The sequence below is a fragment of the Danio rerio genome, chromosome 10, assembly GCF_049306965.1.
Source record: "Danio rerio strain Tuebingen ecotype United States chromosome 10, GRCz12tu, whole genome shotgun sequence".
NCBI classification, from domain to species: Eukaryota; Metazoa; Chordata; class Actinopteri; order Cypriniformes; family Danionidae; genus Danio; species Danio rerio.
The window spans coordinates 15,342,512-15,357,653 of NC_133185.1; the positions used below are offsets into that span (position 1 = coordinate 15,342,512).

The following is a 15,142-nucleotide window of genomic DNA, read 5'->3' on the forward strand; positions in this document are numbered from 1 at the left end:
CCTGCCAACACGTCAGAATCTCCTTGTTTGCATCCATTTGCACATATTTTACATAATTGCCTGTATGACTACAGTTCTAAATAAAACCTGTATAAGGATTCTCACTCTGTGTCACTCGACAAGTTTACAACTTGAGTTGAAAGTTGAGTCAACTCAAAGCTCTGCAACAAGTTGCCTCACAGTTTTGAATTTTTTTTACAGTGTAGTTTTCAGATAAGCAGAAATTAAACACATGCTTAGTATAAAATAACACTCATGAGATATGTACCGCCATTCTTCACTGAATGCAGAGGTCACTCCAGGTAAGTTTACCAAGTGAACCTTATAAAGAACTACAAATAAGCGCAAATAAAACATTGAATTCAACATGGATTTTTTAAGTAAAAAAAAAAAAAAAAAAAAACGGAATACACCATTGACCAATAAACCTAAAAATACATTTGTCTCAACAGAATTTGGACATTGATACTAAGTCACACTTGTCATGTTGTATTTGCATTTGCTTAAACTTAAAAATAGGAAAATCAGGGTTCCTATTGGCCCTTGAAATACTTTAAAGTTTGTGAATCTGAACAAAACACCTTTTTTCTAGAAAAGAAAAATCAATTTTATTCTTTTCTGTTCTGCTAATGTGTTACAGTACTTTGCCAACACTTTATGACCTATAAATACCAGATTGTTTGATTTATGTCACTGTAGTTACGGTACATGCATTTACACATTATATTAAGTGTTTCCAGATTAGTTACAGAATTCCAGATTTCTTCAAATTATCGGATACACTGATAAAGACAGCCTATTCATTTTTTTAGGGTGTACTATACCTTTATTGAGGAGTAAAGCTAAAGTGTGTCATGACATACCTTGTACTTCAATAGTAACGGGCCTGGAGAAAGCAATTCCAAAACTGTTTCTGGCCACACATCGATATTGTCCAGCATCTTCTTTCTTGATGTTGGTAATTTTTAGGGAACCCGATTCCAAAATTGCTATACGATTATTAGCCTATATGTAAAAACACACATGTATCGTTGAGCTGTAATTAATATTACTGTCTCAACTAATAAATACTTGGAAGATATGTTAAATGGCAAGACAAGTCTTTTTATTTACCTTGATCAAATCATCTTCTTTTATCCAGGATATTTCAGGTTTGGGATAACCTAATGATAAACATGGCAGCACTGCTTTGGACTCCAAAATCAATGTCATGTTAGTAGGATGTCTCTTGATTTGGGGCTCTAAGAAAAAAAAAATCAATAATTATTAACATTGAACACTATACCAAACTCAAAGCAATGTAAAAATACAATTGACAAAATTACCATTTGGATATTAAATGATAATATTCAAATTCAGTCATTTTTAAACTATGATAAAGAAATGCTATTTTTGCCATTAATATGGGATGCATTTTTCAAGATAATTTGTGACTGAACTACCCTAGAAAGATGTTATGTCAGAATGTTTTCCAACATCATAATTTAAAACATCACAGATTAATCTTATGGGGGGGGGGGGGGGGTTGTTTATGTTTATGTTTTTAAATGTCTTTTCAGCTTAAACCAGCTTGATATGATACAAGTAAATCATATCAAGTAACCTTAAGCTTTCGTCACAACCCATGGACGCAAAAATGACAAAAATTATTTTAAAGTACACCACAAAAGGGGCACAATTGTCAACCTGAAGATCATTAAAAATAAACTCGAAAAAAATTAAAAGCAAATAGCAATAAATGCAAGAGAGACAACTTTAATCTTTCTAAAAATCATTCAAAGTGGATTGTGGAGTGTGAAAGGAATAGGGCATAGGGCAGGGCTGTCAAACTCTGTTCCTGAAGGGCCGCAGTACTGCACAGTTTAGCTCCAACCCTAGTCCAACACACTTACCTGTAGGTTCAAACAAGCCTGAAGGACTCAGTTAGTTTGATCAGGTGTGTTTAATTAGAGTTGTAACTAAACTGTGCAGAGCTATGACCCTCTAGGAACTGAGTTTGACACCTGTAGCAAAGGGGGATAACTCGGGATAGAACACAGCCAGGAAATATGCACAGACAGGTTGCAGCCCTGTTTGTGAATGTTCATTGGAATGATGGATCTGGATTTGAACTATGTTCAATGAAACTTGTGACCTTAATTGGCTAATGATAGTTTAGAAAATTCACAGCAGGTTGATAGAATTTGCAGTACAGTGGCCTTCCATGAGCATGATTAGACACCCGTAGGCTAGTGGTGATATAGCTGTTCAATCTTAATCAATACTACCTTAAAGGGGCCCATATAGTATTATATGTATTATATGCATTATGCCTTCTTTTAAGGTGCAAAATAAGTCTCTAATTTTCCTAGAGTGAAATTTTAGTTTGAAATAAAAAAAATAATGTTTTATAACTTTTTGATACGAAAACCTTTTAGGCTTTTGTTTTGAAATGTGTCATTTTGGTAACTGTCGCTTTAAATTGAAATGAAATTGTGCTCCCACTCCTCTTTCCAACAGAGGGTGGAGCTTTAAATGCCTGTGTATCAGCATAGTGGCAGATTAAAAAACAAGATTAACATCCTACGTCAATGAGGGAGAGATCATCTTCAATGGGGGTGGGGGGGGGGGGGGGGGGGGCTTTCCCCTTTTGACGACATGTACAAAAGGGAAATGTCAATCAAAGTGTTTTTAATGTTTTATATAGTGTGATTTATATAAAAAATTAAACTAATACATTTTTTAACCCCTGGTTATATTCACAGACTGTTGCCACACAACTTTGTTTAAACCTATTATAAACAGATTTTTGAATAATAGGTTCCCTTTAAAATGTGGATTACAACAAAAAATCAAGCATTGCTTTTTTGTCTAGTTTTTTGTTTTTTATTTTTTTTATTTTTTGTCATTAATGAGCATCGGTTGATTGCTCTTCAGTGTTTGGACTCTCAGTAGTGATTATTAAACCACACTGAACTGAGCTAAACTGAACTGAATTTAAACTCTGAAAACTGAACTGACACTATTTCAATTTACTATGATCTTCCATGTGAAGCTGCTTTGACACAATCTACATTGTAAAAGCACTATACAAATAAAGGTGAATTGAGTTAAATTGAATATATGATGAGTGAATCAAATATCAAATTATTGTTAGGATCTACAAAGAATTATTTGACAAGTTGCATGAACATGAAATCAGATTAAGTATTCAATGCTTGGTCTAATTATAGTCTGTGATATCTATCAATAAGCTATGAGAGTAAATATTTGAACATACTCATCTTCAGCTGTAGAGCTCCACAGCTCTTGGCTTCTCCAACCCCATTGTTCGCAATGCAGCAGTATTCTCCGCTGTCTGAATCCTTTACATTGGGAATGATCAGCATTTGGCCATTTTCTTGAATAACGTATCTGGAATCGTAATACCTGCAAACAAAAAGCGTATAATGGACATACTTCTCAGAACATTGATCATGTGTCATTAGTGTGTAATTGTAAGATAACTGCACTTGCATCTAACATCAACGACATCGATGTTGGTCTGACGTTGGGTTCTGACGCCAAACTTATTTTCATTTCTACCCAAAATACAACATAGCAATAATGTTGAGGTGCATTGTCTGATGTCATATTGACTTACTGTGCTTTCTGAACAATTTACAGAACTGTATATTTTAACTTTCACATAACCTTGTTTCAGCAATAATAATTATATGATATACAAAAAACACCTAATTTGTATGTTTTACGTAGCATGAGAAAGTGATATGATCAAAAAAAGTCATGCAGAATTTGATTGGATTTCCAGAAATGTTATTCTTGTAGGATTGAAAGTCATAACTGTGTTGTCAATGGAGTAAATTCATATCTAAATGGCAGTTCGTTATGAAAACACTTTGTTGTGAATGCTGATGGTTCATTGCAGACCAAAGTGCTTAAAACAAGGAACTTCAAAGGACCCTTCCAAATGTGGGAATTGTTTGTGGGCAATGGGCAACCTTTGCTCTGATTCTTTGCAAATGTTTAATTTATGACACAAATGAGAAGTGTTACCATGAATAATTTTTGGTTGCTTGTACCTATTATTTCTTTGTAAGTCTCTGAAGGGTAAGTAAGTGGTTCAATAATTTAATTTTTATAGCAAATTATGTTGTTTTCATTACCTTTAATATGAAATAACAAAGCATAAATAAAAGAGGCTAAGACAAATGCAAAAAGAGAAGATTTCAGGCAGCACTTATAAGTTTTTGCATCTGAACTTCCCATTTACAGTATTAATTACTTATTCATTCATGGTTGCTTAATGAAGTCAAATTTTGACTGACAATCTAAACAGACACTTATACTTATTTTAAAACTTTAACCTCTAAACCTGATAAAAACATAATAGTAATTAAGAATAAGCATAAAATTCAGGAAGAAAGTTCTAACCTTATTGGATAATTATTTCTTGTCCATATTATATCAGCTTGAGGGTATGAATCAACCTCACAGATGAAAGTAGCATTATGATCCAGAGAGGAGTCTACAGTCTCAAGCAATGTTGTGATTCTAGGTGCTGAAATAGAAAACAGAAGACAGCATTTCATAAACATATCAGAATATCAAACTATATATATATATATATATATATATATATATATATATATATATATATATATATATATATATATATATATATATATATATTTTATTATTATTTTTTTTTTTTTGGTAACACTTTACAATAAGGTTGATTAGATAATGCGTTTACTAACATGAACTAATCATGAAAAACACATGTACAGCATTTATTAATCATAATTGAACATTTACTAATGCATTATTAACATCCAAGTCCATGCTTGTTAACATTAGTTAATGCACCATGAGTTAACATGAACTAACAATGAACAACTGTATTTTTATTAACTAACATTACCTAACATGAACAAATACAGTAGTAGATTTATTTTTCATTGTTTGTTCATGTTAGTAAATGCATTAATTAACTTTAACTAATGATCCTTATTGTAAAGTGTGACAATTTTTTTTTTTTTTTTTTTTTGTAATGATATCATGTAAAATGACAGACGAAAATTACAAAAAAGCAATTTGACCTTCAATTATAAATCAGACATGTGCAACTCTTGTGAAACAAACTTTTCACAACAAAATATTTGACATTTTGAACAGTTTTGGGCACACCGCAGACAGCCGGGCTCAGACAGGGTCACAGAGGGAGAATATGTTTTCAGTAGAAATAACTGCTGCCAGTGCAAGCCTGATGTTTTCCTACAAATAACTCCAGCTGATAAAAACACATCCCTCCACTGACTGAGTACAGAGTGCACTAAAACAATGCAGTACCATGACTTTAAATGTGTGTCATAGCACAGCCATGTTTTTGGTTAATGACACATAGCAATTTCAAGTTTGTTTGTTGTTGTTTTTTTTATGTTTACCATGGAATAAACCATGAATTTCAGAGATGTAACGTGACCATGGGTTTTTGGATGTATATTATGATAAGTAAATAACTTTTTGTCTGCCAGATCTTACTAGGAAATGTGACTATTTAAATGTAATCAGAAAAGTGGTTAAATTTTACTGAAATGTAGATGAGATTGTACTAATTCATATAAATTAGACACTAAATCAAAATGTTATGATTGGCTGTAAGATTATGTTGTAATAGATATAATATAAATAATAATAATATACAAATAATATACCTATTTGTAGAGTGCCAATACCTTTTTTGTTAACTTTTTTAGACATTTACCTTGATAATTATCATGTTGATGTTAGACTTATACCATGGTATGCCAGAAAAAAAAAAAACAAATTAGATGAATGACATGTTTTTTATTCCCTTGATTGATTGATTGACTGATTGATTGATTTAATTATTTAGCAATGTGATGCAATGTGATGTGTAGTATAGTTGTTGTGATCACCATCAGTGTGTCACAGCTGACAGTCATTTGGACACACACACACACACACACACACACACACACACACACACACGTACACAGCTGATACACATGATCATTGATTATTGGGACTATTTAAACCCCTTTGTTTCACATATAAGTTGCTGCGTCTTGTTTTATAGTTTTGTGGCATTACAGCGCATTTCGTTTGGCTTCCTTTGTCGTGTTTTGATTGTTGCTTTGTTGGTTAGTTTATTCCTGTCTGCTGCCTGCTTTTTGACCATCCACCTGTTTTCTGACCACGGCTCTGGATTTCCTGTATACTTCTGTTTGTTCCTGACTTGCTTGACCATTCTCATAATAAATCCTGCATTTGGATCCACACTCCATTGCCGGCGTACCATCACATTACAATAGTAAAATCAACATGTTTGTGATATGTGATATGTAATTTTAATAATTTAGATTTAAATAATTTTTAAAAATATCTTTAACAAGTAAGCTTATTTTATTATTTTTTGTCTTGTTTCCTTATCAATATATATAATTAAAGGAATATGTACCTAGAGTAAATTAAAAGTTCAGATGCAAAATCAAAATCAAAGTGTCATCTGAAATATTTGTTTATGTTAGTGTTGAGTTATTTAATGTTAAATGCCATGAAAATAAAAGTGAAGTTATTCAAGTGAAATTATTGAAAATGCACGCAGGAGCCTGAAAAAAAAACAAGAACATTTCAGATGGCACTTAGAGCTTTTTTAATCTGAACTCTTCCAATATTACATAAGATATTGTGTTTTGTTTATTTGTTTTTTTACCCTGGCACATTTAAAAAATAAAGAGAGGGGGGCTGTAAATGGGGAAATAACGTGTGTGTACTAGCAGAGAGAGCAAATTTAATTCTAAATTGACTATATTTTAATTATCACAATTGAATCTTATCACACCCACTTCGAATGCTACCACTTTATTGAATGGGCATTATCAGTGGTTATCAGCTGATAGTCATGAGCCAGTATGAGCCTTCTGCTGGTACTTGTAGACTCAGAAGGCTGTTATCATCCATCCACATGGTTAATCAGCTATACAAATAGAGAAGACTCCAGATCCAGATCTGTTTTCATATTACTGTCACGGTTGGGTTTAGGGTTGGGGTAGGGGTAGGTGTTAATAAAATACAATTATTGAGAAATTTAAGAAATAATATAAATAATTCCGGCCACAGCCGTATGTTATCTATAGCTGATTAACCATGTGGATGGATGATAACAGCCTTCTGAACCTACCAGTAGGCGCAGAAGGCCTCTACTATCTGATGCTGTATTTATCAGCTGACAACCACTGATAACACCCATTCAATCGAGTGATAACATTCCAATCGGATGGTTGTCAAAAACATGCCAAAATTAAAAAAAAAATGTGTTTTTAGCTTAGCAATATGCTAACAACAAACTCTTATAATCAATCGTTCCTTTGGGTATTAGACATGGATTTATTACAGTAAAAGCATTTATTATCATTGTATAACTACAGTTTTATTTCAAAATAACTATGCATAAGCTTTGTTCAATGCAGCAATACCATAATTTGTGGTTTTCGTGATTCAACTGTATTTTTAATTTGTAGTAAAGTCATAGTTAATTTTAATCGATATTTATAAATGTTTTTCGTAAGTATAGCACTAATTATATACTACATTGAGTTGAGCTCTCAGCTCAGGTTTTAAAACTGTTGCTTGCAAGAATTACATTCATTTTAGATACACAAGGTAATATTTAGACTGTTTAACAGCAGCAAGAACTGTTCTTTATTAAACTTTTTTACATTTACCCTGTTAAAGCCATTTAGAGTAAACTTTATCTAGACATTGCGGTTTCAGTTCTAAAATGTTTGCTCTTAAAGTTACATGATGTTTGTTTTAAGATTCATTAAAACAGCATTAAACATCCCCTATAAAAATGTGAGGTCAATTTGTTGTACTTTTCTATCTGTCTTTTTGTAATACATGTTTAAACTGGAGTCATGTTGTTTAGTCTGGCACTGTAACCTCAAGACACGTCAAGTCCAGGAAGCTCTCTTTTGCAATCCCACTTTATTATTTTTTAGATATTCATTTTTTTAGATATTTTTTTTAAAGATTATTTTTTTTCCATAAGGAATCATTGCAGAATAAATAACACTTGCTGTACCCCCAAGAAAAAAAAAAAAAAAAAAAAACCTGTATTCAATTTCCAACACCTTTGACAAGATCAGAAGCTTGACCATGTTCAGATTAATCTGGACCAAATTAGGACGCTCTATATTGTGCTCACTAATGTAATTACTGCATGTCACATATGTGGCACATATGATGCATGTGCTATTTTCAGTTTTGTCTTATTATTAGCAAGACAACAAGAACAAAAATATTGTTGTACACCAGTGTTTTAGTCTTTAGTCTTTTTTTTCAGTTATATTGTTATTATTATTATTAGTAGTAGTAGTAATAGTAGTAGTAGTATGTATTCTTGTTTAGTTTTAAGTTATTTTTAATTTAGTTTAACAGTTTTAGTAGCCTACTTCAGTTTAAACATAGTTCAGTTGGTTGCTAAGGCAGCACATGTGAATATAATACATAAATACAACAAGTGTGAGTTCATTTTCAGCCATTATTGCAGGAAATTAACATTAAGATTGTACAAAATAAAATATATATTTTCCAAGACGGAATACAATTACTGATTAGAACATTAACATCACATACTTGAATTATAGTGTCACTGTCTACATTATCTTGTGTAAATGGCATTTTAAAAAGTAGAAAGGACTTCATCTCAATTTTAACAAGACAACACTTTGTTTAACCTAGCTAAAACACCTTAACCCTTATGTACTGTTGGGAATGTTTTCATCCACTTTGGGGTGATTTTGTGTCTTAATTTGGCCATATCTTATTCTGTGTTTTAGCAAATGTAAAAATGTTTGGTGACAATTTTTTATTTTGACACATATATTTAGAAAATACTTTGAGTTTTTTAAAAACCCTCTGGTTACTAAAGTAACCCAGTGCTATAAGTGGATTTAATCCATGTATGGGGATTTCGTTCAGAAAGCCAATTGTCTAAAAGAGTGTGTACACGGGCCAATGAAATGCCAAATCAATTGGCAGCGTCAGCTTGCACACCTGATGCTTGTTGCAATCAATTTAGCATAAAAGCACAGCGAAAGCAAGACAAGGCAAACTTTTTAAGTTGAAGAGACTGATACCTACAGTTAAGGAACAAACATTATGGCAATGTAATATAGCATTTCTGTTCCCCTCCTTGAGGAACGAGGGTTTATTTAGTAACCAGAGTGTTCCCCTTCAGATGGGGAACTTCAATGCTATAAGTGGATTTAATCCATGTATGGTGAAATATTTTGAAAACGCCATAATGACTGCACCCTACCTTCGCCTCCGATGAGAGGACAGCCAGGCACGGTCTTCCAACGTGATCCCTGGGCCTTACTTATCCTACTTCAAAGAAAATTTACGAATTTAGATATATTTTTCTGGAGCCGCAAGCATCTAGATAATTTATAGGAATTTAAATACGACAGTACGTTGGAAAAGCGTGCAGTCCCGATGTGGAGGATGCTGCAGAGGCCAGCTGGTACCCAAATGGGGAGATTTGATGGCAGAATATATGGATGAGAAGTGGGAGTACGCATATAATAAGATGGTTAGCAGAGGGGGAAGACACGGGTCCGCCTGTGGGGAGGGACTGCACCGTGGCTAAATAAGCATATGCGATCGCCTAGTGGGGATCACGTGCATCTATACCCAAAATGCGGGCTGACCAGAGGGCAGACCTACAACGTAAAGGGCCAGCGAGTGACTCCTCCTATGAGTCAGTGCTGGGGGCCATGGAAAAATCTGCAGGGCTCTACTAAGCGGGTAACTTTACTGACAGAAAAAATGGCGCAGTAAGCATGTTTCAATATCTTAACCGAGTTGTTTCCTCAATCACCAAGGGTTACCTAATAAGAGGATGCGATGCTCCGAGTGGATTGCGCAAGCACTCCTGGGAAACACGGCTCGCCCTGGCTCTGGTAATAGAGGGAGATGGCATCCACTATCCAGTGGGCCAACCTCTGTTTCGATACGGCACTTTCATTCTGCCGACCACCATAACAGATGAAGAGCTGCTCAGATGATCTAAAGCTTTGCGTGTAGTCCAGATTAATTTGAAAAGCACAAACTGGACAAAGTAATGAAAGGGCTGGGTCTGCCTCCTCTGGAGGCAGCGTTTGCAGGCTCACTACCTGGTTTTTAAATGGTGTGGTAGGAACTTTGGGCACATATCCTGGGCGGGGTGTCAGGACAACGTGAGAGTAAGCTGGCCCGAATTCCAGGCATAAGTCACTGACCGAAAATGCCTCCAGGTCCCCGACCTTCTTAATCGATGCCAATGCGACCAGCAGGGCTTTCTTTAGGGATAGAAATCTTAAAGATACTGAGTCAAGTGGTTCAAAGGGATCTGAACGCAGGCTCATGAGAACGAGATGGATTCGTTCTCATAGCACCTCTGAGGAACTAGATGATGAGGCTATGTCTTCCCACGGTGCTGCCAGCCAACGCATCATGATGAGCGGTGATGGCAGCCACATAAACCTTGTGTGGAGGGCGACAGCCTGCTCTCCAGCTTCTCTTGGAGGAATGAAAGCACAACACTGATCTGGCAATTTCTGGGTCTTCCCTGCGAGAGATGCACCATTCAGTGAATAGAATCCACTTTAGGGCGTAGGCGCACCTCGTGGAGGGGGCTCTAGCCTGAGTGATGGTATTAACCATCGCAGTCGGTAGGTTACCTAAGTCTACCTTGCATCTAAGGACCACATGTGGAGGTTCCAAAGATCAGGGCAAGGGTGCCAGTTGGTGCCCTTTCCCTGAGAGAGTAGGTCCTCTCTCAAATGGATCTGCTAGGGGAGAGCCGTCACGAGGAGGGAGAACTCTGACATTCAGGTCTGGTTGGGCCAGAGGGGCGCAACAAGCAAGACCTCTTTCTCATCCTCCTGTGTCCTCACCCATATTAGCTGAACAGACTCGGGATGGAGTCTCTATTCTCCGAGACGTAAAGGGTACCATGAGAGCACTTCGGCTGCACGGTTGAGCTCGCCTGGAATGTGAATGGCGCGCAGCGATCTCAGCCACAGATGATTCCAGAGGAGCAGACGCCGGGTGAGCTGAGACATGCAGCGAGAACGAATACCCCCCCATGCGGTTTATATACACCACCGCCGCCATGCTGTCCGTCCTGACCAGCATGTGCTGCTGCTCCAACATTGGAAAAAAAACGGTGGAGAGAAAGGAACACTGCCAACAGCTCTATGCGATGGATATGCCAATGCAACTGGGTTCCTTTTCACGGTCCCGCAGCTGCATGCCCGCAACACACAGCCCCCCAGCCCTTGCTGGAAGCATCTGTTGAAACAACAACATGACTGGACACCTGTCCTAGAGACTCCCCGGCCTGTAGGAATGAGGGGTCGTTCCAAGGGCTGAGGGTGTGGCGACACAGCGCAGTAACAGTGACTCGGTGTCTGCCCATGTGCCATGCATGTCTGGGAACTCGATCGTAAAGCCAGTGCTGAAGTGATCTCATATGGAGCAATCTGAGCTGCATGACAGTGGCTGCGGATGACATTTGCCCCAGGAGCCACTGAAATAATTTCAGTGGGACCACTATTTTGCTGTCGAACTCTCTCAGACAGTTCAGCATTAGCTGAGCACGCTCTCTAGAGAGGCACGCTGTCATGGTGACCGAGTCCAGCTCCAGCCCAAGAAAAGAGATCCTCTGCACGAGGGGGAGGTTGCTCTTTTCTCGGTTGACTTGAAGCCCCAACAGGTGAAGGTGCTGGAGCATAATCAATTGCTCACGAGAGTGGGCTAAAGTTAGCCAGTCATCGAAATAATTGAGTATGCAGATGTCTGTGAGTCAAATGGGTGCTAAGGTACCCGCCGCATGCTTGATGAAGACCCGCAGAGACAGAGAGAGCCCGAAGGGGAGGACTTTATATTGCCAAGCTTGACTTTCGAACGCAAACTGCAGAAACTGATGGTGGCATGGAAAAATGGAGAAATGGAAGTACATGTCTTTCAGGTCTATCAGGTCTTTTCAGTCCCTCCATCTTGGCTGGAAGGACCGGCTTCATTGCATCCTTCACCAGGAGGACAGCAATCTCTTCTTGCAAGACAGGGCATACAGACAGCTAACCCTAAAGTAATAAACACCTGTGAACTTGGGGGGCCATTTTGCAAATTGAATCCTAGCCAAGTCTGATTGTGCGTATAAGCCACTGCAAAGGGATGGCCTGCCGTAACCAGGCAGGCAGAGCTCTCGCTAATGGACTCATCGATACAATCCCTGACTTACCAGCAGTGGGGCAGTGCGGAGTGGGTGTGCTGATGCGGGAAGCGCGAGGGTCCCGCAGAAGAGCTGGAGGTGAGAGATTCCCTCTCACCTCTCAACAGAGCACCGGAGGAGGGGCTCGAGGGGTGGGAGAAGGAAGACCGTCCACCCAGCGCCTGTGAGCCACTGGCGAAATGCAGAGAACCTGCCAGCTAGAAGGCATAGCGTCCCAAACTGGCAGAGTTCGGGCTGTCACATCCGGGGAAGTGGAAAAGGACTTCTGGGTTCATGGGTGAATTCATCGACGGTGTTACCAAACAGGCCAGCCTGAGGTATGGGGGAGTCAAGAAAGTGGAATTTATCAACTTTGGGCATATGAGCCAGGTTTAGCCAGAGGTGGCGCTTCTGAACCACTAATGTGGACATCGTCCTCCCCAATGCACATGTAGAGGACTTAGTGGTCTGAAGCGCATAATCAGTTGTGATGCGGAGCTCGTGAAGCAAGCTTGGGCCAGCGCCTGTACTTGGTAGCGCTGGTGGGTGGGCATAGCGTGCAAGGCAGAAGCAGCCTGGCCTGCAGCCTCGTAAGCTCTGGCTCTGAGGGGGGCAGAAAACCTACAGGCTTTGGACAGGAGACGAGGCAGACCCCACCAAGAAGAGGCGCCACGCGGAAAAAGATTGACCGCAATGGCGTGCTCAACCTGAGGAATCGTCTCATACCCCCTGGCTGCTCCACCGTCAAGAGTGGTAAGGGCAGAGGGACACACAGCATGGGCAAAAAAAGGTGCCCTTCAGGACTGCGTGAGCCCACTGTGCACCTCCAAGAAGAAGGGGACAAGAGGCTTCGAAGGCTTGGTGCTCTTATCCTCTACGTAGCACCCATCTAGTCGGTTCGGCCGCGGAGCTGGGCAATAAACCATCTCCAACCCCACGGCCGAAGTAGCCTGGGAAAGCACGGCTAACATGTCCATTTCAGGATCCTTTTTGACATCACTCACCTGCCCGGAGGGGGCAAGTGGGTCTGGATCCTCGTCGGACAATGAAAACCCACCCGCTGATGCAGCAGTAGATGTCTGGTCCCCGGTGTCATCAAACGTAAGGGCTACCATCTGGTTAAACGGATCGCTTCCTCCACTTGAAGCTTGGATGGAGCGCTTGGAGGAGTGGAAGGTTCACAGGCCTGGAGGTGACGGGTATTTCCCACTGGAACCCTCCGATCTGCCCGAGTGCCCGGGCCAGTGCAGGGGACAGCTGGGGTGGTTCGCACTTTTGCAAGGGCAAGCCATGATCCTTAATGCACAACAAACATGACATCACAACGACGACATGCACTGCCCACGAGCACCGCATTAACATGCTGGACCCCCAGACATGCAACGAAGTACTCAAGCCCATCATCCAGGGACAGGAAACCACCACATCCAGAAACGCATGGTTGGAGCGACATCCTGAAAAGGATGCTGCACGACTGTGTTGCTCTTTTAGAAAACTTGCAACTTTCATACGCACCGCCCTGGAGGACCGGACCCAAAGAACGACAGGCAAGGAAGAAGCCCAGCTCGACCATCTGCCGTCAAGTGTACACACTCTGGACCGGGAGACCGCTCTTGTTCGCTCAAAATCGCTGAATAACAGCAGGAGAAACCCTCATCGACTCTCTCAGAAGGCTGTAGAAGTCTCTGAAGTGAAAAAGGATGCCTTTTCTTGTTTTCGCTGTGCTTTTATGCTAAATTGATTGCAACAAGCATTAGGTGCGCAAGCTAACGCTGCCAAATCATTTGGCATTTCATTGGCCCGTTTACATACTCTTTTAGAAGATTTGCTTTCTAAACGAAATCCCCATACATGGATTAAATCCACTTATAGCACTGAAGTTCCCCATCCAAAGGGGAAGCTCGACAATTAACTACCCTTTTGTTATGTTAGAGATGAAAACATCCAATAAATTAAACTGCTGTAAAATGCAATAAATACATCTTTTTTTTCAGTATATTTTTGCATAAATCAGTTAATCAAAATCAATCCTGTTCAAAACTACTAAATTATTTATAAAACGATAGGATTTTAACTCTTTAATTACCAAATTACCAAATGTGTCAAAAAACACACAATATAACATATTATAAAAAATAAAAAGTACAATATAAAAAGTATTTGTTAACCTTTTATCAATGTCTTACACTGCAACAATATTACTAATAAGATGTTGCCTCCTTGAACAATGAATAGGACAGTCTTTTGATTTTCTGTAGATTTATTTGCCCCTGTCTTTTTTCTCTTTTTTTCTGTGACGATTCAGGACTGAACAATAACAAAGATTCATTTACAAGAACGGTTCACTTACAGACTGAATCACTTATCTGACTCTTCTTCTCTTATGAACACACAATGTCTCTTTTCTCAAAGCGCCCTCAACGGTGCACGCATGTATCCCTGTACGCTGTCTTCTCAAACTTATACAGATTTATATATAAACCACAAATAAAATAAAGGCATTAAAAATAAAAGAGACATGTATAATCCTTTGAGGCTATTATAAAGAGCTGTACCAATAATTGTAAAAAAATTAAATCTTGATTCAAATACGAATGTATATTTTAATTTAAAATTGCATGTCATATTTGTTTTGCAAATGAATGGCTTTGTATGAACTCACATTTGTACTAGCATATTTTTTATCAAAAGAAGCCCCAACATTGAATCCACCCCTAACCATAATTGTGACTTGAACATATCCTAAATGACAGCAAAATCATATATCTAGCAATTAATGTAAAATAGCACCCCATGTCAAAACACTAAACATCTGCACAGTGCAGACTAATCCTGTAGTTTATCTATGTTATTTCAGTGGTCAACTACTCGCATGTG

The 15,142-nt window shown here is 38.6% G+C and overlaps 1 protein-coding gene across 3 annotated transcripts in view; it reads right to left on the reverse strand.

The window, feature by feature from the left end:
* The window catches only part of musk (muscle, skeletal, receptor tyrosine kinase), a 96,229-nt gene that overhangs the window by 60,428 nt on the left and 20,659 nt on the right, over positions 1–15,142 (reverse strand). For all 3 annotated transcript variants that reach the window (XR_012385814.1, NM_001004503.2, NM_199908.2), the window contains exons 2-5: positions 4,414–4,540; positions 3,260–3,408; positions 1,114–1,241; positions 864–1,005 (exon numbers count right to left, since the gene is read on the reverse strand). Coding sequence is in view for 2 of the 3 variants with exons in the window: in NM_001004503.2 (NP_001004503.1) it covers positions 864–1,005; positions 1,114–1,241; positions 3,260–3,408; positions 4,414–4,540 (546 nt within the window). In the remaining variant the exon portion in view is untranslated. The remainder of the gene's footprint in view (positions 1–863; positions 1,006–1,113; positions 1,242–3,259; positions 3,409–4,413; positions 4,541–15,142) is intronic.